The sequence below is a fragment of the Telmatherina bonti genome (genome assembly GCF_933228915.1).
Source record: "Telmatherina bonti genome assembly, chromosome: 17".
NCBI lineage: Eukaryota > Metazoa > Chordata > Actinopteri > Atheriniformes > Telmatherinidae > Telmatherina > Telmatherina bonti.
This window is the reverse complement of record NC_136615.1, coordinates 36,378,071-36,399,240: the sequence shown is the minus strand read 5'-3', so window position 1 is coordinate 36,399,240 and position 21,170 is coordinate 36,378,071. Positions and strand designations below refer to the sequence as shown.

At 46.3% G+C, this 21,170-nt stretch overlaps 1 protein-coding gene across 1 annotated transcript; it reads right to left on the bottom strand.

Moving 5' to 3' along the window:
* Window positions 1-392: 392 nt before the first annotated feature.
* Window positions 393-20,138, bottom strand: LOC306768181 (uncharacterized protein). Its single transcript, XM_079256412.1, has 6 exons — window positions 19,969-20,138; window positions 16,978-17,119; window positions 11,912-12,359; window positions 6,019-6,270; window positions 5,724-5,938; window positions 393-3,720 (listed from the first exon to the last, which is right to left on the bottom strand). The coding sequence occupies exons 2-6, from the start codon at window positions 17,109-17,111 to the stop codon at window positions 1,260-1,262; spliced, it is 3,510 nt and encodes a 1,169-aa protein (XP_079112538.1). The 5' UTR covers window positions 17,112-17,119; window positions 19,969-20,138; the 3' UTR covers window positions 393-1,259.
* Between the last annotated feature and the right edge of the window lie 1,032 nt (window positions 20,139-21,170).

Genomic DNA, 21,170 nt, shown 5'->3' with positions numbered 1-21,170 from the left:
AGTTAAAAGTTTTCCTCTGTGTGCTGTTTGGATAAGCAGGACATTCCAGTGACATGCAAGGTCAGAGTGGTCTGACCAAATCTGATAAACATTCAGTTCCTATCAGAATGGTATCTTTAAGAAGAGCACACATACGCATTGTCCTATCAGGACATACGCATTGAACTTTTGAACCAAGCAAGCACACGCACACACACTGAAATTGTATCAACTTGTATGAATGTCACGCGGTATCTTTCAATAAATGGCTTGGGGGTTTTTTGAAGCCCAGGCTTCTGAGATGAGCCTCCTTGCAAGTTGAACAAGATCGTCTCGTCTGGCTTCCTCCTTATTTAATGATAATTATGTTAAGATGTTAAGGGTTTAAACTTAACAGATTTATATAATGTTTTCTAGGATATAGATCAGATGTTTTGGAAAGAATCCTTTTTAATGTGTAAAATCTGTGCTTTCGTGTGGATGAAAGATCAAATTGCAGAAAAATCTCTTCATTTTGTGCAATACCTGCTACAGGTGGACATGGCCTCAGAGTTTCAAACCAAAGCAGCGAGAGAATCTTGCCAAAAATCACGTGATGGCAACCTCGCGGCGATGGGGACAAGTGGAGGTTTGAAACTGCAAAAACAAGAAGCAGTGATGCACCCAGAACTCATGGACAACATGTATGCAGAACATGGACAACATTTCAGAACTCAGCAGTTTTCATGTTCCAGCTTCGGAGGTCTTTGCAAACTAAAGTGGTGGAAGACGACGACACATCTGCACACATTCAGGCTGCAACAAGAAGTCTGGATCTCTGAAACTCTGTAAGATGCAAAGTATAAATTTCAGCACAAAATTCTGCTTACAGAGATTCAAACTATTTTCAGACTCGCCATACTTTATTTCAGGTTTTCAGTTTTCAAACACTAATTTTCAAAATGTTTCTTCCAGATTCAGGCAGATTCTCATCCCATCTGATCATTTCTGCATTAACCTTCAACTTGTTCTAGTTATTTCTTATAAAAAGCATTCAAATCTTCCTCTCAGTGCTTCACCATGGAAATATGCTGTAAAGCCTTTGTGATGTCTTCACAGCGTGATGTATCAGGTGAAAACTCTCTGAAGAGCTGTGCTTCCCATCTCTGTTTCAGTTTCAGACAGAAAACAGGAAGTTCCTGCTGACTGTTTCAGAATAAAAGCCAGTTTGGGTTGAACGTTTTCGTTCTGATCCTCTGTATTTACAAAAATGTCTCGTTCACATGAACACCATGCAAAAGTCAACATTTCGGTCCATCTTCTTCTTCCTCCTCCTCCTGCTCCTGCTCCTCCTCCTGCACCTCCTCAGCAGGAGCCTTGGCCATCCTCCAGCTGAGCGCCCACTCGTGTCCCAGCGCGGCTTGGCCCATGAATCTGCGGCTGCGGTGCTCCATGGAGAAACACGCCACCTCCTCCTCGTCTGGCTTCTTCCAACGACAAATCCTCCACGATTCCTTCCAAGCACGCCACTCTGCTTCCTCCTCCTCCTCCTGCTCCTCCTCAGCTCTGTGGGCCACGGCCAGCATGCAGGACTGTCTCCAGGAGGAGAAAGAGGCGCTGAGTTTGTGGAACTGCAGATGAAGAGGAGCATCAGGTTTCTTCCTCTTTTCTCCAAACTTCTCCTCTTCCTCATCTTCATCTCCCTTCTTGCATTCATGCATCTCTTGATCATCGACTTCGTCCTTCGGCCTCTTCCCACCCTTATAAACACCCTCCTCTTCCTCCTCTACGTCTTCCTCCTCTTCCTCCTCTACGTCTTCCTCCTCTTCCTCCTCTACGTCTTCCTCCTGTTCCTCCTCTACGTCTTCCTCCTCTTCCTCCTCTACGTCTTCCTCCTCTTCCTCCTCTACGTCTTCCTCCTCTTCCTCCTCTACGTCTTCCTCCTCTTCCTCCTCTACGTCTTCATCATCTTCGTCTTCATCCTCTTCCTCTGTGTTCTGTTCTTTCTTCACAGCTTTTTCTTTTCTGCCCTCATCCTCCTCTTCTTTGCCTCTATCTTCCCTCTCCTCTTCCTCTTTTTCCTCCTCTTCTTCATCTTCCTCTTCTTTCTCCTCATCATCTTCTTTCTGCTCTTCCTCTTCCTCCTTTTCTTTCTGTTCTTCCTCCTCCTTCTCCTCTTCGTCTCCATCCTCCCTATCTTCCTTCTCCTCTTCCTCTTCTTCCTCCTCTTCTTCATCTTCCTTCTCCTCTTCCTCTTCTTCCTCCTCTTCTTCATCTTCCTTCTCCTCTTCCTCTTCTTTCTGCTTCTCCTCTTTGTCTCCATCCTCCCTATCTTCCTTCTCCTCTTCCTCTCCCGCCCCCTCCTCTTCTTCATCTTCCTTCTCCTCTTCCTCTCCCGCCCCCTCCTCTTCTTCATCTTCCTTCTCCTCTTCCTCTCCCGCCCCCTCCTCTTGCTCCTCCTCATCTTCAGAGTTATGGACTTTCTTGTGTTCCTCTTCCCCGCCTTCCTCTTCCTCGCCTTCCTCTTCCTCGCCTTCCTCTTCCCCGCCTTCCTCTTCCTCGCCTTCCTCTTCCTCACCTTCCTCTTCCCCGCCTTCCTCTTCCCCGCCTTCCTCTTCCTCGCCTTCCTCTTCCTCGCCTTCCTCTTCCCCGCCTTCCTCTTCCTCGCCTTCCTCTTCCTCGCCTTCCTCTTCCTCGCCTTCCTCTTCCCCACCTTCCTCTTCCTCGCCTTCCTCTTCCTCGCCTTCCTCTTGGTTTTTATTTACCTTCATCTTTTTATTGTCATCCTTCTTTTCTTCATCCCCCTCTTTCTCCTCTTCCTCTTCCTCGCAATCCTCTTCTTCATCCTTGTGTTCTTTATTATTTTCATTATTTTTTTGTTTTTTATAAACATCTTCCTCTTCTTCCCCTCCTTCTGCATCATAAAAGTCTTCATCATCATCATCATCCTCATCATCCTCATCATCATCCTCCAGCTCTTCTTTTTTCTTTTCTTCTTCTTCTTTGATCTCATCTTCATCCACATCTTCTCTTTCCTCTTCCTCATTGCTTTTTTCCTTCTCTTCATTCTTTTCTTCTTTATCTTCATCACTCTTTTCATCCTCTTCACCTGCTTCATTCTTTCCATCATTTTCTTCCTCTACTTCCGTCTCTTCTTCCTCCTCATCTTTATCCTCCTCTTCCTCCTCTTTTTCATTATTTTCCAGCTCCTTTTTCTCATGTACCTTGTCTTCCTCCTTTTCTTCATCATCATCATCTTCATTATCATCCTCATCCTCATGGTCTTCTACATCTCCATCTCTCTTCTCAATATCTTCCTCTTTTCTCTCCATATCCCTATTTTTGTCATCTTCCTTCCCCTCTTCCTCCTCCTCTTCTACTCCCTCATCCTCTTCCTCATCTTCCTCATCTTTCTCAATCTTTTTGTGACAATCTTTCAGTATTTTATTGCTCCTCTCCTCCTTGTCTACTTCATTGACAACTTCCTCCTCCTCTACTCCTTCATCCTCTTCATCATTTTCTTCTTCACTCTCATCGCTGACTCTATCATCATCTTCCTCATTCTGTGTTTCCTCCTCCTTCTCCACTTCATGTTTTTCTGAGTTAACAGACATCTTTGGGGTCTTCCAGGCCACCGTCCACGTGGCGGGGGCTGGGATTTCCTGCTCCAGGTCTGAGGTGAGGAGCAGGTTGGTAGTTCTTCGCCTCTTCGTCAGCAGGTCGCTGTGCTGATGGCGGGCAGCGATGGAAGCCCGCTGCCACCTGAGAACAGAGAGAAAGCTGGATGAGTTGATCAGGAAACCTCCTCACACAGGGAGGAGACCACCAGCTGCACTCAGAAGATGTTTTAATGAGTTCATTTGAGATTTTTATCCCTCATCCATGTATTTTTTTCATAAATTTCTTTTTGTACCTCTTTTTGAATATTTATGTTTCAGCTTTGCTTAAACTCTTCCTCCAGACTGATCAACAAACAGCTTGTTATGCACAGACTTTTCCTTCTGCCCTGTCCAGCATTGTAGCAGACTGAACGGCAGGCCGTGTCATGTTCAGCCCGACAGATTTATTCTACCAAGGGAGATACGGCTTATATATGGCTTCCCTTGATATTCTACATATTTTTATTATTTTCATTGTAATCATCAGTCCTGATATGGCAATGCTGAACCTGGCAAGGAAGGAGAGGGAAGGAAGAGAGAAAAAAGAAAGAAAGGTGCAGAATTAAAGTTTGAAGGAAAAGTTGGTTCAGCTGCCAGAATCACAGTATAAACACACATAATCTGCTGCAGTACTATGGTACTACAGTACTACAGTAGTACAGAATACATAATGTAGAAAAATAATGACATGCAAGAATACACAATGTAAACAAACCTGCAGGGAAACTTAACACATAAACATCAGTAGAAAGCAGATGGAAAAAGGAACATTTTTTTCAGCATGCATGTGTGGTAATGCAACAATGATGAACCATGTGCTTGCAAAGAGACCGCAACCAGGCCCCTGAGCATCAGGGAGGACCCAGAGATCCCCAGGACCCAGCAAGCCCTGAGCAGAGTTACCCCCTGCAGAGCCCCGGCCAGGACTGACCAGCCCCCCCCAGAGCTAAACCAGCACCACCGCGATACCAGGGCTGGCTAACCCAAGGACCAAAACACGTCCGTATGCATGTTGACAGAGGAACATCTGGCCTGTTGGATCAGGGTGCGTAATGAGAGGAGTTACTTTCTCCAACCTTCCAGCTAATTATCAGGTTCTCTATGGAAGCGCTGCTGTTCCAGTTCCACCAGATGGTGCCAGTGGGTTAGGGTTAGAATCCAGTCAGGCAACACTCCTGTACCTGGAGGCTGATTTGCACCGGTGTGCTGTCCTAGGAGCCACTATTGTCCAGAATAATTTCTAGAATTCTGCTGGGAAGCCTTCCGGTCCTGCGGCCCTTTTTACACGGCAGATGTTTCAGGGCTTCATGGATCTCCTCTACTAGTGGGGGGGGGTTCCTAAGGCTGCGACTTGCTGCTGTAATCCTAGGAGGTTTGTATTGTTAAGAAACACATTGATGTCACTATCTGATGGATTGAAATGGGATCATCAGATAGTTTTCATTATTATTCTTACTTCTGGCTTTTTAAATGGTCGCTTTCTCTCTCTGTAGACATTCTCTGATAGTTTTTGGTTGCAAATTAGGGTTTGCTTTGTACATTATTTGTGCTGTTTTTTTTTTTTTTTTAACCATTAACCATTTTTAACCAAGTCCTTAAATTTCAATGTATGTGAGTTTATAAAATGGGACTAAACATCTGTCAGGAAGCACATCTTCTTCATGGATGCTGTTTATATGTCTACATTAAACCCAGAATTTCTTCCTTTGGGGACTGAATTCTGCACTGTGTGGCTGTGTGTTGGGTGACTGTTTTGGGTGAAATATAACATCTTCACTTTGAAATATACTAGAATACAGCCTTTATACACGTGTGCACTATAATGGTTGCGATGCATCGAAGGGTTAACCCACAGCTGGTTGTATTTTGTTGGATGTGAGATGATTGAGCATTTCCCATCTAACCAGGTAAACTGGAAACCAGTTAGAAGCAGTACATTTTTCCTGAGATGCTGCTGTCGTCAAGAGACAGCTCTACATAAGACATGCTGTCCATCAAAGAAAGGATTGAAACAACCTGTTCAAAGAGGTGAAGAAGACCCTGCTGGTCTGAACATTTGCTGCAAAAGTGAGTTTAGTATGAAACTGGGAGGACACTCCAGCCCACCTGATCTGCTGTGTGATTCCCCAGCAGGAGCTCCAGCTTTTCTGACGCTCTTCGTGTTCATCAGGAGGAGCTGCTGCCATGAGCCAGGACTTTCTCCATCCGGGCACCACAACATCATTGATCCTCATCACAGCTCTGTTATTGGTGGTTTGTATGTCATCATCTGTTCCGGCTCCAGACAGTCTCCACGAATCCTTCCAGTCCGAGAGTTCGTCCTGATTGATTATTGGGATGAATGCATAATGTCAGTGTGACGTGAAAGAGCAGAGATAAGTAGAAGAAAAACAATCCCCACCTCATCTTCTAGCTGCTGAATTATGGCCAGCATGTCTAACTTGTCCTTGGAGGTCTGTGGATAATGAGGCCAGACACAGTCCCAGTTTTTTTTCTGCTGTCTGAAGGGAAAGTTCATGATTTTCCAAGTTCCAGCCCAGACAGGGAGGGAATATTCTCTGATCTTTGCTTTGCTGACCAAATCTTTTGAGTACAGGCTGTGCCACTGGAATGGGTTTTCCTCCGAGAACTCCAGCTGTGCTGGACTCTTCACCTGGAAACAAGAAAAACAAACCCCTGATTTAAAACATCTTGTGAAGTGGATACGCCCACCATGTTAATGGATCAGTTTTATACTGAGGATATTTCCCCGTAGGCTGCACATGAAGTAGATGTTTCATCTTCAGGTATCAAACAACTCGTATTTTGTCATAAACGAGTTGTTCAAAGCATCACTTTACTGACTCATGAATCATGATTCCTCATCACTACTGACTCATTAACTGACTTGACCCCGCCACTGGTGGCTAACTAACTATAGAGCTAACGGAAGAGATAAAATACCACTACTGTGCAGCTGAATTACAAAACCAGTACAAAGCTCACTGCCGCCACACTTACAACAGAAGACAATCACTCACAGCCACAGTACGTGAGTCCTGACCAAGCAGCAACCTCCAGCGGGTAAACGTGAAGCCTGTGGCAAAGTGCCGAAAGCTGCAGTTTCCCCTGAATCCACTAGGGGCTCCAAAAGCGAGTCAGTCCATAAGAGTCCTAAGAAGGCCAACTTCACAGCAGAAATAAACATGTTTACAGGCTGGTGAAAAAAACATTTTAGGTTGAATAGGTCAGGTTTTCCTTCTTGACAACTGTGGGGGGAGTTCATTTTTTTCCTAACTTCTCCGTTTAGAAGTAATTTCATAACAGAATTTAGAGACGTGTCTTTTTGATTGATATGTGCTCAATATCCCATCGCAAGGAGGCAGAGTGTATACAAAACTGTGGCTTTTAGCTGGTTAACAGTAGCTGCATTTCCATTACATTTCTTCACAAAATAAAAGAGACATTTGGAAGTTTTGACAAGCAACAATTGCAATTTGCAGGTGTTTCCACTGAACAGTGTTTAGCACACTCGGCTCAAGTCCTGTAAAATCTTGCGAGAGGAACGAGATTTTATGAAAGTTGTGGTTTATGAAAATTAGCCATGTCACAGTTTTTTTTAGGTTTTCTACTTGCCCTTGACAATTTGCTACGTTTTTTTTTAAAGCTTTTCTCCTTCAGTTTATTTTCTAAACCTCTGAAATTTGCTGTTGTTTCTTCCATGTGGCGCCATATTTTACTAGAAATGAACTGGTCATAACCCCCAACATCATATCCAGGAACACGTCAAAGTATTTCCATTACACTTGAAATGTTTCAATACGAAAACATCTGAAAAACCACCCCATGAGAGCATAAAAACCTTTTAGCCATATTTGAGACTTTTATTTTAAATGTAGATGTTTTCATTAGCAAATTTCATTGCAATATTTAGTTTTTCCGCAATTCTAGGTGTAATGGAAACACAGTTACTGTAATTTAGCTTTAGCCCAACAAACTCCTTTCGCTGGATTAGCTTCTGTTTGGTCCAGGTTAGCTCATTTGGATGTTAGCCAAAGGCATGTTGAATTTAACAGCTTTAATTCACCATAGCTGTGTATTCTTACCTTGTGGGCTGGACAATAGATTACAGCCTACCTGATTTAACTATAAAATACCTGACTGGATTATTTTGTATCTGACTGGATTATAAACTCCCTGACTGGATTATAGCCTACACTACTTAAATGGACTATAAACTATCTGACTGGATTATAAACTCCCTGACTGGATTATAGCCTACACTACTTAAATGGACTATAAACTATCTGACTGGATTATAAACTCCCTGACTGGATTATAGCCTACACTACTTAAATGGACTATAAACTATCTGACTGGATTATAACCTACCTCATTGGACTATCAACAACCTGATTAGACTATAGACCAGCTAACTGGACTATAGACAACTTGACTGGATTCGAGACTACCTAACTGGATTATACACTATCTGACTGGATTATGGCCTACCTGACTGGTTTCTAGACTTTTTGAATGGACTATAAACTTCCTGACTGGATTATTGTGTACGTGACTGTATTCTAGACTACATAAATGGACTATACTGGACTAGACTGAATTATACTCTGCTCTACTTGACTGGACTATAGACTACCTGACTGGACTATATACAACCTTGCATTAGGAGGAACCCAGGGCCAACCGCACCAGCATATGGTCCCACAAGGGGTCTGAGGATCTCATCTCGGTACCTAATGGCAGTCAGGCTACCTCTGGCGAGCACATGGAGGGCTGTGCGGCCCTCCAAAGAAATGCCCCCCCACACCATTACTGAGCCACTGCCAAACCGGTCCTGCTGGAGGATGTTGCAGGCAGCAGAACGTTCTCCACAGCGTCTCCAGACTCTGTCACGCCTTATACATGTGCTCAGTTTGAACCTGCTTCCATCTGTGAAGAGCTCAGGGCGCCAGTGGAGAATTTACCATTCTTGGTGTTCTCTGGCAAACGCCAAACATCCTGCACGGTGTTGGGCTGGAAGCACAACCCCCACCTGTGGACGTCGGGTCCTCATACCACCCTCATGGAGTCTGTTTCTGACTGTTGGAGCAGACACATGCACATTTGTGTCCTGCTGGAGCTCATTCTGCAGGGCTCTGGCAGTGCTCCTCCTGTTCCTCCTTGCACAAAGAAGGAGGTAGCGGTCCTGCTGCTGGGTTGTTGCCCTCCCACGGCCTCCTCCACGTCTCCTGATGTACTGGCCTGTCTCCTGGTAGCGCCTCCATGCTCTGGACACTACGCTGACAGACACAGCAAACCTTCTTGCCACAGCTGGCATTGATGTGCCATCCTGGATGAGCTGCACTACCTGAGCCACTTGTGTGGGTTGTAGACTCCGTCTCATGCTACCACTAGAGTGAAAGCACCGCCAGCATTCAGACCAAAACATCATCCAGAAAGCATCGGAACTGAGAAGTGGTCTGTGGTCTCCACCTGCAGAACCACTCCTTTATTGGGTGTCTTGCCAATTTCCTATCATTTTCATATACACATACGTATATATGTATATACAGTACCAGTCAAAATGTTGGACACACCCCACTTAGTGGTTTTTCTTCATTTTTTTCATTTTCTTCATTGCAGAGTACAACTAAATACATCCACACTATGAAGGAACACATGTGGAATTATGCAGTAAACAAAAAAGTAGTAATAAACCAGAATATTTTATTATATATTTTAGATTCTTCAAAGTGACCACCTTTTGCTTTGGTGACAGCTTGGGACACTTATGACATTTTCTCTATCACTTTCATAAGGCAGTCATTTGGAATGGCTTATCAATAGTTCCTCCAGGTGGAGCACTTGTTAGATGCTTTGCCTTCACACTTTGGTCCAAAACATTCCAAACCATCTCAAGTGAGTTAAGGTCATGCGATTGTGGAAGCCGGTTTGGGATCATTGCCCTCTTGAAATAAAAATGATGGTCCCACTAAGGGCTGGTATACCAGCATGGCTACCACAGCTACCAGATATATATATATATATATATATATATATATATATATATATATATATATATATATATATATATATATATATATATATATATATATATATATATATATATATATATACACACACACACACGTACGCACACACGCACATGCATGCACATGCTCAAATACACACACACAGACTCTCACAGCCACACACACACAAATACACGCACGCTGAAACCCCCATCTCGCTTGGTCCCGGAACAACAACCAAGCACCAGGGCACGGGCCCACCAACCACCACAGTAGCAAATCCGGGTCAGGCCAGCTTTCTCACCACCTCGATCAGCTGTTTTATCAAAACAATCCGTTTTACCTGCAACAGCAAAAACGCGGAAGCAGCAACTCCGCTTCCTGCTTTCTCCGTGTTAACCACGCCCACCTCACATGTCCACCAATCACACGATACGAACTGTCCACAAACATGTCCGCGACAACAAAATGACGTAATTTTCTTCTCAGAGCCTCGAGAACAAGAAAAAAGTTCTGGCTTCTCGTGGAGGATGGAACAAGCTTTAGTGATGGAGATCACAGGGAACCAGAAGGAATGAAATTCAACTGCTTGATCCTTTGAGGAGGTAGACATTGTTTCTATACTGATGTAATCCAAAAAGATTTTTCAACTGTTGAAGGTTTTGTTTACTTTTCCAATTCCAAGGATGGTCTCCTTCGTGATGCACAGGCTAGTGAGGATTAGGTTTGCAGAGTGTTATTTCACCTAAGTGACCCAGTAGGCCCAGTGTGGGCTTTGCACAGATATTATGACTAAGCCAGTTTGACAGATCCTTACATATATAAAGCCAGAATCTCTGGACAGGTGGACAAGACCATAAGGCATGGTAGTAGCTGTCAATCATGTTGTCAGTACAGTGTGGACAGATAAGTGAGTGTAACACACCCATCTTGAACATCCTGTGTCCTGTATAATGAGTTCTGTGTAGAATTTTGAATTGTATTAATTGCATGTTTGAATTCTTAGTCATTCTGAATGTGTTTAAGCAGATTTGTGACCATTCATTTTGATTGAAGTTGCTGGATAAGTCTGCTTCCCATTTAGAAGTTGGGAGAGAGATGGAATCTTCTAGCTTCAATAGTAATCTGTATATTTTGGATAGTAGCTTCGGGGCCTTAAGATTTAAGAATTCTGCAGCCCTGATAGGTAGCTGTAAGTTTAGTTGATCAGTGGTGTATTTCTTACTTATGATAGATTTAAGTTGGTGGTATTCTAAGAATTTGGTGAAATTGCATCAAATGGCAGAAAGTTTCCATTTTCTATTATATGTTCTAACTGCTTTACTCCTTTATTCTTCCACTGAGGGAAGTTTATCATCTTTTTGTTTTGCAGGAAGTCAGGATTGTTCCAGATGGGTGTGAGCTTACATGGAATAAGCGCAGACTCGGTTACTTTCAGGAATTCCCACCAAGCCGTTAAACTGGAGCTGATGTTAATGCTTTTGAAACACTTATATGACTTGACAGTTGAGCTGATGAATGGTAAATCAGAGATGACTAAATCTTCACACAATGCTTGCTCAACATCCAGCCATGGCTCATCTAGAGAACACGGTTTGAGCCACTTGGAGATACATTGCAGCCTGTTACATAAGAAATATTGATTAAAATTTGGCAGGTCCAACCCACCTCTGTCTTTGGTCTGTTGTAAAGTTTTTAGACTAATGGCTTGTTTTTCCAGAGAAATCTGGATATGTGGGAGTCTAGTGATTTAAACCAAGTGGAGGATGGTTTAGTGGGGATCATTGAGAAGAGATAGTTAACTTTATATAGAACCACCATTTTAATGGTGGAAACCCTCCCCATAAGTGATATGGGCAAGCGGTTCCACCTTGAGAGGTCATCCTCTACTGTGTTTAACAGTTGATCGTAATTTAACTTCATTAATTCGGTTAGTCTGGGGGAAATATTCACACCTAAATACCTCATGTTTCCTGACTGTATAGTGGTGTTACATATATTTCTAAAGTCACAGTTAATGGGAATAGCTGTAGTCTGACCAGTTAATAGAATAGTCTGATATTGATTATAATTTATTAATGAGTGTGATTGTCTGAGAAAGATATGTTTGTGAGTTCTGAAGGAAAAGTAAAACATAATCAGCATAAAGACTTATTTTATGTTCTATATTTTTACCTTGAATTCCTTTGATTTCTTTGTTTTGTCTTAAGGCAGCTGCCAAAGATTTAATAAAAATGGCAAAGAGAGATGGAGAAAACACATTTGGACATATCTCTGGCTTACCTGTTTCCAGGACTGATTCCATTTGTAAATGAGACACATCCATTCGGCCTCCCCTTCCAACCGCTGTCCTTTGTACTTCTGGTTCTTTTTTAACTCGATGGTGGTGAATCGTGGAAATCTGGTGTGAGACTCTTTGGCCTTCAGGTATAGATACTTGGGAGGCTTGGTGCTCATCCAGGACTCCTTCCAGCACAATCGGAACACATCCACTTCCACTTTACGTTTTTGCCTGTAAGGTTTGGGCGAGGATGATCTCCTGGGAGGAGGTGGAGGTGTGGGCGGATGCTCAGGTTTGGGTTTGGGAGGTGCAGGCACAACTCTGAATTTTATTTTTGGCTTCTGTTCTGTTTCATTTGTCTTGCTGGTGAGCCTCCTGAACTCAGAAATGTCCTCCTTTTTGTCTCCACTGGACACAAGTGAAAAGTGATAATTCCACTTGGAGAAAAGTCTGTGGATAAAATATTTAACAGATAACTCAAATAAAATCCAAACTAAACAGAAAATGTATTCTAAAAACTGAACTCCTGAAATGGCATTTTGTTCAGCACAGAGAGAAATAGATAATAAAATGTTCAACTTTGGAGCATTTAACAGGTTTTTCATGTTGTGTTACAAATAAACAGGTCAGCTTCTACCTCGTCCAGGTAACTGGTCTCAGCCAATCAGTTTCTCTGCCTTTACATCACCTGTCATGTCTAAATCCCACCTCCTTCCCTATCTCCACCTTCCACCTGTCCACATTCCTCCCCATCTCCACCCTCCACCTGTCCACATTCCTCCCCATCTCCACCTTCCACCTGTCCACATTCCTCCCCATCTCCACCTTCCACCTGTCCACATTCCTCCCCATCTCCACCTTCCACCTGTCCACATTCCTCCCCATCTCCACCTTCCACCTGTCCACATTCCTCCCCATCTCCACCTTCCACCTGTCCACATTCCTCCCCATCTCCACCCTCCACCTGTCCACATTCCTCCCCATCTCCACCTTCCACCTGTCCACATTCCTCCCCATCTCCACCTTCCACCTGTCCACATTCCTCCCCATCTCCACCTTCCACCTGTCCACATTCCTCCCCATCTCCACCCTCCACCTGTCCACATTCCTCCCCATCTCCACCTTCCACCTGTCCACATTCCTCCCCATCTCCACCTTCCACCTGTCCACATTCCTCCCCATCTCCACCTTCCACCTGTCCACATTCCTCCCCATCTCCACCTTCCACCTGTCCACATTCCTCCCCATCTCCACCTTCTACCTGTCCACATTCCTCCCCATCTCCACCTTCCACCTGTCCACATTCCTCCCCATCTCCACCCTCCACCTGTCCACATTCCTCCCCATCTCCACCTTCCACCTGTCCACATTCCTCCCCATCTCCACCTTCCACCTGTCCACATTCCTCCCCATCTCCACCTTCCACCTGTCCACATTCCTCCCCATCTCCACCTTCCACCTGTCCACATTTCTCCACCTTCCACCTGTCCACATTCCTCCCCATCTCCACCTTCCACCTATCCACATTCCTCCCCATCTCCACCCTCCACCTGTCCACATTCCTCCCCATCTCCACCTTCCACCTGTCCACATTCCTCCCCATCTCCACCTTCCACCTGTCCTCATTCCTCCCCATCTCCACCTTCCACCTGTCCACATTCCTCCCCATCTCCACCTTCCACCTGTCCTCATTCCTCCCCATCTCCACCTTCCACCTGTCCTCATTCCTCCCCATCTCCACCTTCCACCTGTCCACATTCCTCCCCATCTCCACCTTCCACCTGTCCACATTCCTCCCCATCTCCACCTTCCACCTGTCCACATTCCTCCCCATCTCCACCTTCCACCTGTCCACATTCCTCCCCATCTCCACCTTCCACCTGTTCACATTCCTCCCCATCTCCACCTTCCACCTGTCCACATTCCTCCCCATCTCCACCTTCCACCTGTCCACATTCCTCCCCATCTCCACCTTCCACCTGTCCACATTCCTCCCCATCTCCACCTTCCACCTGTCCACATTCCTCCCCATCTCCACCTTCCACCTGTCCACATTCCTCCCCATCTCCACCTTCCACCTGTTCACATTCCTCCCCATCTCCACCTTCCACCTGTCCACATTCCTCCCCATCTCCACCTTCCACCTGTCCACATTCCTCCCCATCTCCACCTCCCACCTGTCCACATTCCTCCCCATCTCCACCCTCCACCTGTCCACATTCCTCCCCATCTCCACTTCCACCTGTCCACATTCCTCCCCATCTCCACCTTCCACCTGTCCACATTCCTCCCCATCTCCACCTTCCACCTGTCCACATTCCTCCCCATCTCCACCTTCCACCTGTCCACATTCCTCCCCATCTCCACCTTCCACCTGTTCACATTCCTCCCCATCTCCACCTTCCACCTGTCCACATTCCTCCCCATCTCCACCTTCCACCTGTCCACATTCCTCCCCATCTCCACCTTCCACCTGTCCACATTCCTCCCCATCTCCACCTTCCACCTGTCCACATTCCTCCCCATCTCCACCTTCCACCTGTTCACATTCCTCCCCATCTCCACCTTCCACCTGTCCACATTCCTCCCCATCTCCACCTTCCACCTGTCCACATTCCTCCCCATCTCCACCTTCCACCTGTCCACATTCCTCCCCATCTCCACCTTCCACCTGTCCACATTCCTCCCCATCTCCACCTTCCACCTGTCCACATTCCTCCCCATCTCCACCCTCCACCTGTCCACATTCCTCCCCATCTCCACCTCCCACCTGTCCACATTCCTCCCCATCTCCACCTTCCACCTGTCCACATTCCTCCCCATCTCCACCTTCCACCTGTCCACATTCCTCCCCATCTCCACCTTCTACCTGTCCACATTCCTCCCCATCTCCACCTTCCACCTGTCCACATTCCTCCCCATCTCCACCTTCCACCTGTCCACATTCCTCCCCATCTCCACCCTCCACCTGTCCACATTCCTCCCCATCTCCACCTTCCACCTGTCCACATTCCTCCCCATCTCCACCTTCCACCTGTCCACATTCCTCCCCATCTCCACCTTCCACCTGTCCACATTCCTCCCCATCTCCACCCTCCACCTGTCCACATTCCTCCCCATCTCCACCTTCCACCTGTCCACATTCCTCCCCATCTCCACCTTCCACCTGTCCACATTCCTCCCCATCTCCACCTCCCACCTGTCCACATTCCTCCCCATCTCCACCTTCCACCTGTCCACATTCCTCCCCATCTCCACCCTCCACCTGTCCACATTCCTCCCCATCTCCACCTCCCACCTGTCCACATTCCTCCCCATCTCCACCCTCCACCTGTCCACATTCCTCCCCATCTCCACCTCCCACCTGTCCACATTTCTCCACCTTCCACCTGTCCACATTCCTCCCTATCTCCACCTTCCACCTGTCCACATTCCTCCCCATCTCCACCCTCCACCTGTCCACATTCCTCCCCATCTCCACCTTCCACCTGTCCACATTCCTCCCCTTCTCCACCTTCCACCTGTCCACATTCCTCCCCATCTCCACCTTCCACCTGTCCACATTCCTCCCCATCTCCACCCTCCACCTGTCCACATTCCTCCCCATCTCCACCTTCCACATGTCCACATTCCTCCCCATCTCCACCCTCCACCTGTCCACATTCCTCCCCATCTCCACCCTCCACCTGTCCACATTCCTCCCCATCTCCACCTTCCACCTGTCCACATTCCTCCCCATCTCCACCTTCCACCTGTCCTCATTCCTCCCCATCTCCACCTTCCACCTGTCCACATTCCTCCCCATCTCCACCTTCCACCTGTCCACATTCCTCCCCATCTCCACCTTCCACCTGTCCACATTCCTCCCCATCTCCACCTTCCACCTGTCCACATTCCTCCCCATCTCCACCCTCCACCTGTCCACATTCCTCCCCATCTCCACCTTCCACCTGTCCACATTCCTCCCCATCTCCACCTTCCACCTGTCCACATTCCTCCCCATCTCCACCTTCCACCTGTCCACATTCCTCCCCATCTCCACCTTCCACCTGTCCACATTCCTCCCCATCTCCACCTTCCACCTGTCCACATTCCTCCCCATCTCCACCTTCCACCTGTCCACATTCCTCCCCATCTCCACCCTCCACCTGTCCACATTCCTCCCCATCTCCACCTTCCACCTGTCCACATTCCTCCCCATCTCCACCTTCCACCTGTCCACATTCCTCCCCATCTCCACCTTCCACCTGTCCACATTCCTCCCCATCTCCACCTTCCACCTGTCCACATTCCTCCCCATCTCCACCTTCCACCTGTCCACATTCCTCCCCATCTCCACCCTCCACCTGTCCACATTCCTCCCCATCTCCACCTTCTACCTGTCCACATTCCTCCCCATCTCCACCCTCCACCTGTCCACATTCCTCCCCATCTCCACCTTCCACCTGTCCACATTCCTCCCCATCTCCACCTTCCACCTGTCCACATTCCTCCCCATCTCCACCTTCCACCTGTCCACATTCCTCCCCATCTCCACCTTCCACCTGTCCACATTCCTCCCCATCTCCACCTTCCACCTGTCCACATTCCTCCCCATCTCCACCTTCTACCCCTTCTCCACCTTTCTCCTGACCTCTACCTTCCTCCCGATCTCCACCTTCTACCCCTTCTCCACCTTTTCTCCTGACCTTGACTTTCATCCCCATCTCCACCTGCCTCCCATCTCCAAATTTGTTCTGATCACCACCTGCATTCCCACCTCAAAGTTCCTCACCATCTCCACCTTCCTCTGCATCTACACCTGCCTCCTATCCTCCATCTTCCTCACAGTCTAGACCAGTCTTCTGACCTCCATCTTCCTCCTGATCTCCACCTTCCTCCTTGCCTCCACCTTCCTCCTTTTGTTGGTTGTTTAGCTTTGTGTGACCTGTTGTAGCTGCAGTTGTAACCCAGCTACAGAAATGGTTGGAACCCACCCAACCGACCGTACTTTACTGTTTTAGCTTCATGCACCTCATGCCGCAGCATTTTTACACCTGAAACATGAACTGCAGTGTGTTTTTCTTACACTTTCAGAGAGCTTTTTTCTCTCCATTCGGCCTCCTGTTTGCACTGGTCAGCCACGCTTTGGGCTCTCTTCTCCCACTGGTCTCTCAGATTCCCATTACCGAATGATCTCTTGTCTTCTTTTTTTGACAACATCTTCTTATCTATAAGACAAACACATGAGCAGAAGAAGCAGATCTATTAGGTGTTTTACGTATGTGCACCTCATACTGAAGAAGCTTTCTCCCATGAGTCAGACCCCCAACCTCCTGATTTAATCTGCATTCGTACAAGTTTTTGAGAATCTGTGTCACAATGCAGCTAAAAGAAACGATGAAAAGGCTTACAGAGCTGCAGATTTAGAAGCAAAACTGTCAGAAGAATGAATGAATGAACGAACGAATGAATGATCTTTAACCACAAGCTTCCACTTTTGCATCTCACAAATAGATGGGTAAGAAAAGTCTTAATATATATTTATATATGTAAGGATTAAACAAGGAGCTTGTGCATGAGACAGATCAGAGTTGTTTAATCCACTTATACCAACATGGTGCCACACAGCAAACATCTTATAACAAATTTGTGATTCTTTTTTACAACACTTACTAAATATGCTAAAGTTTGAGAACTATTTCATGTTTGCCTAGTTCTACTTTTTATGCCAAACAACTGATGTCAAGCTACAGCATGTTTCCCTCATTCCCCTGTTAAAAAACAGCTTATCTGAATCAGCTGATTCCAGCTGCTCTACTGGACCTTGTTGCTGAATTTCTGCTTCCTTGGTGCCCCAGATGTTTTTTACTGGTGAAAGTCCCTCTTTTGTCTGAAACTTGCCGTGACGTTTTTCCCGGTGAAGCCAATGAGATCAAGCATCAAGAGAATCCGAAGCATTTCTTTTCATTGACCAGCATCTTGGTGCAAATTCATGCGTGTTAGGTCAAATGATCACTCTAAACTCGAGGAATGAACATGACTGGTTGTTTTCTCCGTTTTGTCCCTGCATGGACCGGTAACCTGTCCAGGTGATCTGCCTCGCCTTTGCTAATTGCTGGGATAGACTCCAGCTTCCCTGCCACTCGGAAATTAACTAACCGGTTCAGAAAATGGATGAATGATGTTTCCATGAAAAACTTTCTGAGCTTGTCTAGAAATAAAACATGTTAATATGAATCCAGAGATTGAGACTGATGAAACCAGGAACATGGACCAGTTCAACATGTGACCAGACCCAGTCGGTTGGCGTGGAGCAAATAAACACCTGGATGGGACTTGGCCACCAGGTCTGGAACATGGATACCCTGCGACCAGGTCTGGAACATGGATACCCTGCGACCAGGTCTGGATTCTGGATACCCTGCGACCAGGTCTGGATTCTGGATACCCTGCGACCAGGTCTGGAACATGGATACCCTGCGACCAGGTCTGGATTCTGGATACCCTGCCACCAGGTCTGGAACATGGATACCCTGCGACCAGGTCTGGATTCTGGATACCCTGCGACCAGGTCTGGAACATGGATACCCTGCGACCAGGTCTGGATTCTGGATACCCTGCGACCAGGTCTGGAACATGGATACCCTGCGACCAGGTCTGGATTCTGGATACCCTGCGACCAGGTCTGGAACCTGGGAGTGTTGATGGACTGGTTGTTTAGAAATCTTAGAATGGTTTATAAACCAAGAAGATCCAAGATCCAAACACTTAGGTCAACTAGTCCAGACCAGAGTCAAGACCAGAGACCAGACCAGAGTCAAGACCAGAGACCAGAAAGGAAACCAGACCAAAGACCAGACCAGAGACCAGACCAGAGTCAAGACCAGAGACCAGACCAGAGACCAGACCAGAGTCAAGACCAGAGGCCAGATCAGAGATTGGACCAAAGACCAGACAAGAGTCCGGACTCCACACCAGAGTCCAGAGACCAGAATAGAGTCCAGACCAAAGACCAGTGCAGAGTCCTGACCAGAGTCCAGACCAAAGACCACACCAGAGACAAGACCAGAATCTAGAGTCCAGAGTTTACACCAGAGTCTGGTCCAGAGTCCAGATTAGAGTCAAGACCAGAGACCAGACCAGAGCCTAGACCAGAGTCCACATGGAAGACCAGACCAGAGTCCAGAGTCAAGACCAGAGTCCAGAGACCAAATCAAAGACTAGACCAGAGACCAGATCAAAGTCCTGAGTCCAGACGAGAATACATACCACAGTCCAGACCCGAGACCAGACCAGTGACAAGACCAGAAACAAGAGTCCAGTTCAGAGTTCAGACAAGAGACCGGAGTCCAGATTAGAGTAAAGACCACAGACCCGACCAGAGACCAGACCAGAATCTAAACCATATATCCACATGATAGACCAGACCAGAGTCCTGAATCCAGACCAGTCCAGAGACCAAATCAGAGACCAGACCAGAGACCAGATCAAAGTCCAGAGTCCAGGCGAGAGTACAGATGATAGTCCAGACCAGAGACCAGACCAGAAACCAGAGTCCAGTCCAGAGTCCAGAACAGAGTCAACATGGAAGTCCAGACCAGAGTTCAGAGACCAGACAAGAGATCTTACCAGAGACCAGACGAGAGTCCAGACCAGAGACCAGACCAGAAACCAGAGTCCAGTCCAGAGTCCAGACCAGAAACCAGCCCAGAGTCAGACCAAAGTCCAGTCAACAGTCCAGATGAGAGACCAGACCAGAGTCCAGAGTCAAGTCCATAGTCCAGAATCCATACCAAAGTCTACACCAGAGTCCAGATCAGAGACCAGACCAGAGGCCAGACCAGAGACCAAAGTCCTGTCTAGAATCTAGACTAATGACCATACCAGAGTTAGAAATGATCCAGATGCCTTCACATGACCCCGAGCTTACACGTGTAGCCTAGCCTGTATTAACCCTAGCTTACCATGATGATCTAGAACTATTTCATTGTAGACATCAAAATGAAATGAGGTCATTTAAAGATAAACAGAATTTTAGGGATGTTTTGATTAAGATAAACTGAAATATAGAACTTACCAAAAATCCTTTTATTCCCTTGGTCTGTTTTTATTCTACATTCCTCTTCCTTTAAAACCAGAAAACATGAAAGGGAACTCTGTGTTCAGGCTGTTGCTGTTGTTTGTCTCTAGTGTTTTTCTTCTGCTAACTTTTACTGGCGTATGCACCGCCTGTCCTGCAGATCTGCCGAGCCGGCTTCCCTCTTGTGCTATTTTTACATCGTAACACATTCAGAGCTGCAGCTCTAAATTTAGATGCAGGGACAAGCAGAGCATAGACGGGGAGAGAAGAGACAACACAATTAAGTGAAATGAATATTTATTCAACAGGTGCAACAGTTTTAACAAACCGGACTGCTGGATCCACAAGGGCTTTCAGAAACCATGATAAATGACCACGGGCAGGATTTCTATTGCAGCTACGCCTCTGGACACTGCATCACTTCCTGGCAATCAACCAGTTACTACGAATAGAGTTTTATGGTGTATTCACACCAAGGTAGCCCACTTGATTCAGTAGGATTGAAGACTTTTGGAGTCTAGGATCGTCGGTTAGTCTCGGTTCAATTGGGGACTCGGGTCAGTTGGATTGTGCATAAGTTTTACCTGCGCCAAGGTTGTGTTTTTACCAGCATTTATCTGTCTGTCTGTGTTGAACATAACTCACAAAGTTATTGACAGATTTTCATGAAATTTTCAGGACTTGTTGGCAATGTGAAAACGAAGAACTGATTTAATTTTGGTAGTGATCCAGATCATTGTTTGGAACCAGGAACCTTTTAAAGGATTCTTTAACGTTATGCTTGGTCGAGGTTTGCACTATCTGAGTGTTTTTCTAGTTCACATTGTATAACTCAAATGAGTCAGACCTTTTAAATAACATTTCCAGTTTCCACCAGAGGAGGCACTAAGTGCTATATCTTACAGTGGGAACTATTTAGTCAGATGGAGAACAGGTGTTGTGTGTTTGAGAACATCTTTGTATGTCTCCTGCAAGCAAGTCAAAAAGCAACTTGAGAAACTGAACCAGAGCAAGGCTGCAGGTCCAGATTGTGCCAGTCTCTGAGTTCTGCTTAAGACAACTATGTTTAATTCTCCAGCACATTTTCAACACTGTCTGAGACAGTCCCAGTGCTGTGGAAAACCTACTGCCTTGTTCCAGTGCCTAAAAAAAAACACAACCAGCTGAACCAAGTGACTACAGACCAGTTGCCCTGACAT

What these genes read in the sequence shown, in the direction of transcription:
- LOC306768181 (XM_079256412.1), bottom strand. Translation starts at nt 17,111, where the DNA reads ATGTTGTCAAAAAAAGAAGACAAGAGATCATTCGGTAATGGGAATCTG. An exon ending in GAAAAAAGCTCTCTGAAAGT is followed by an intron (nt 12,360 to 16,977) that starts GTAAGAAAAACA and finishes TTTTATCCACAG; the next exon opens with ACTTTTCTCCAAGTGGAATT. An exon ending in GGAATCAGTCCTGGAAACAG is followed by an intron (nt 6,271 to 11,911) that starts GTAAGCCAGAGA and finishes TCTTGTTTCCAG; the next exon opens with GTGAAGAGTCCAGCACAGCT.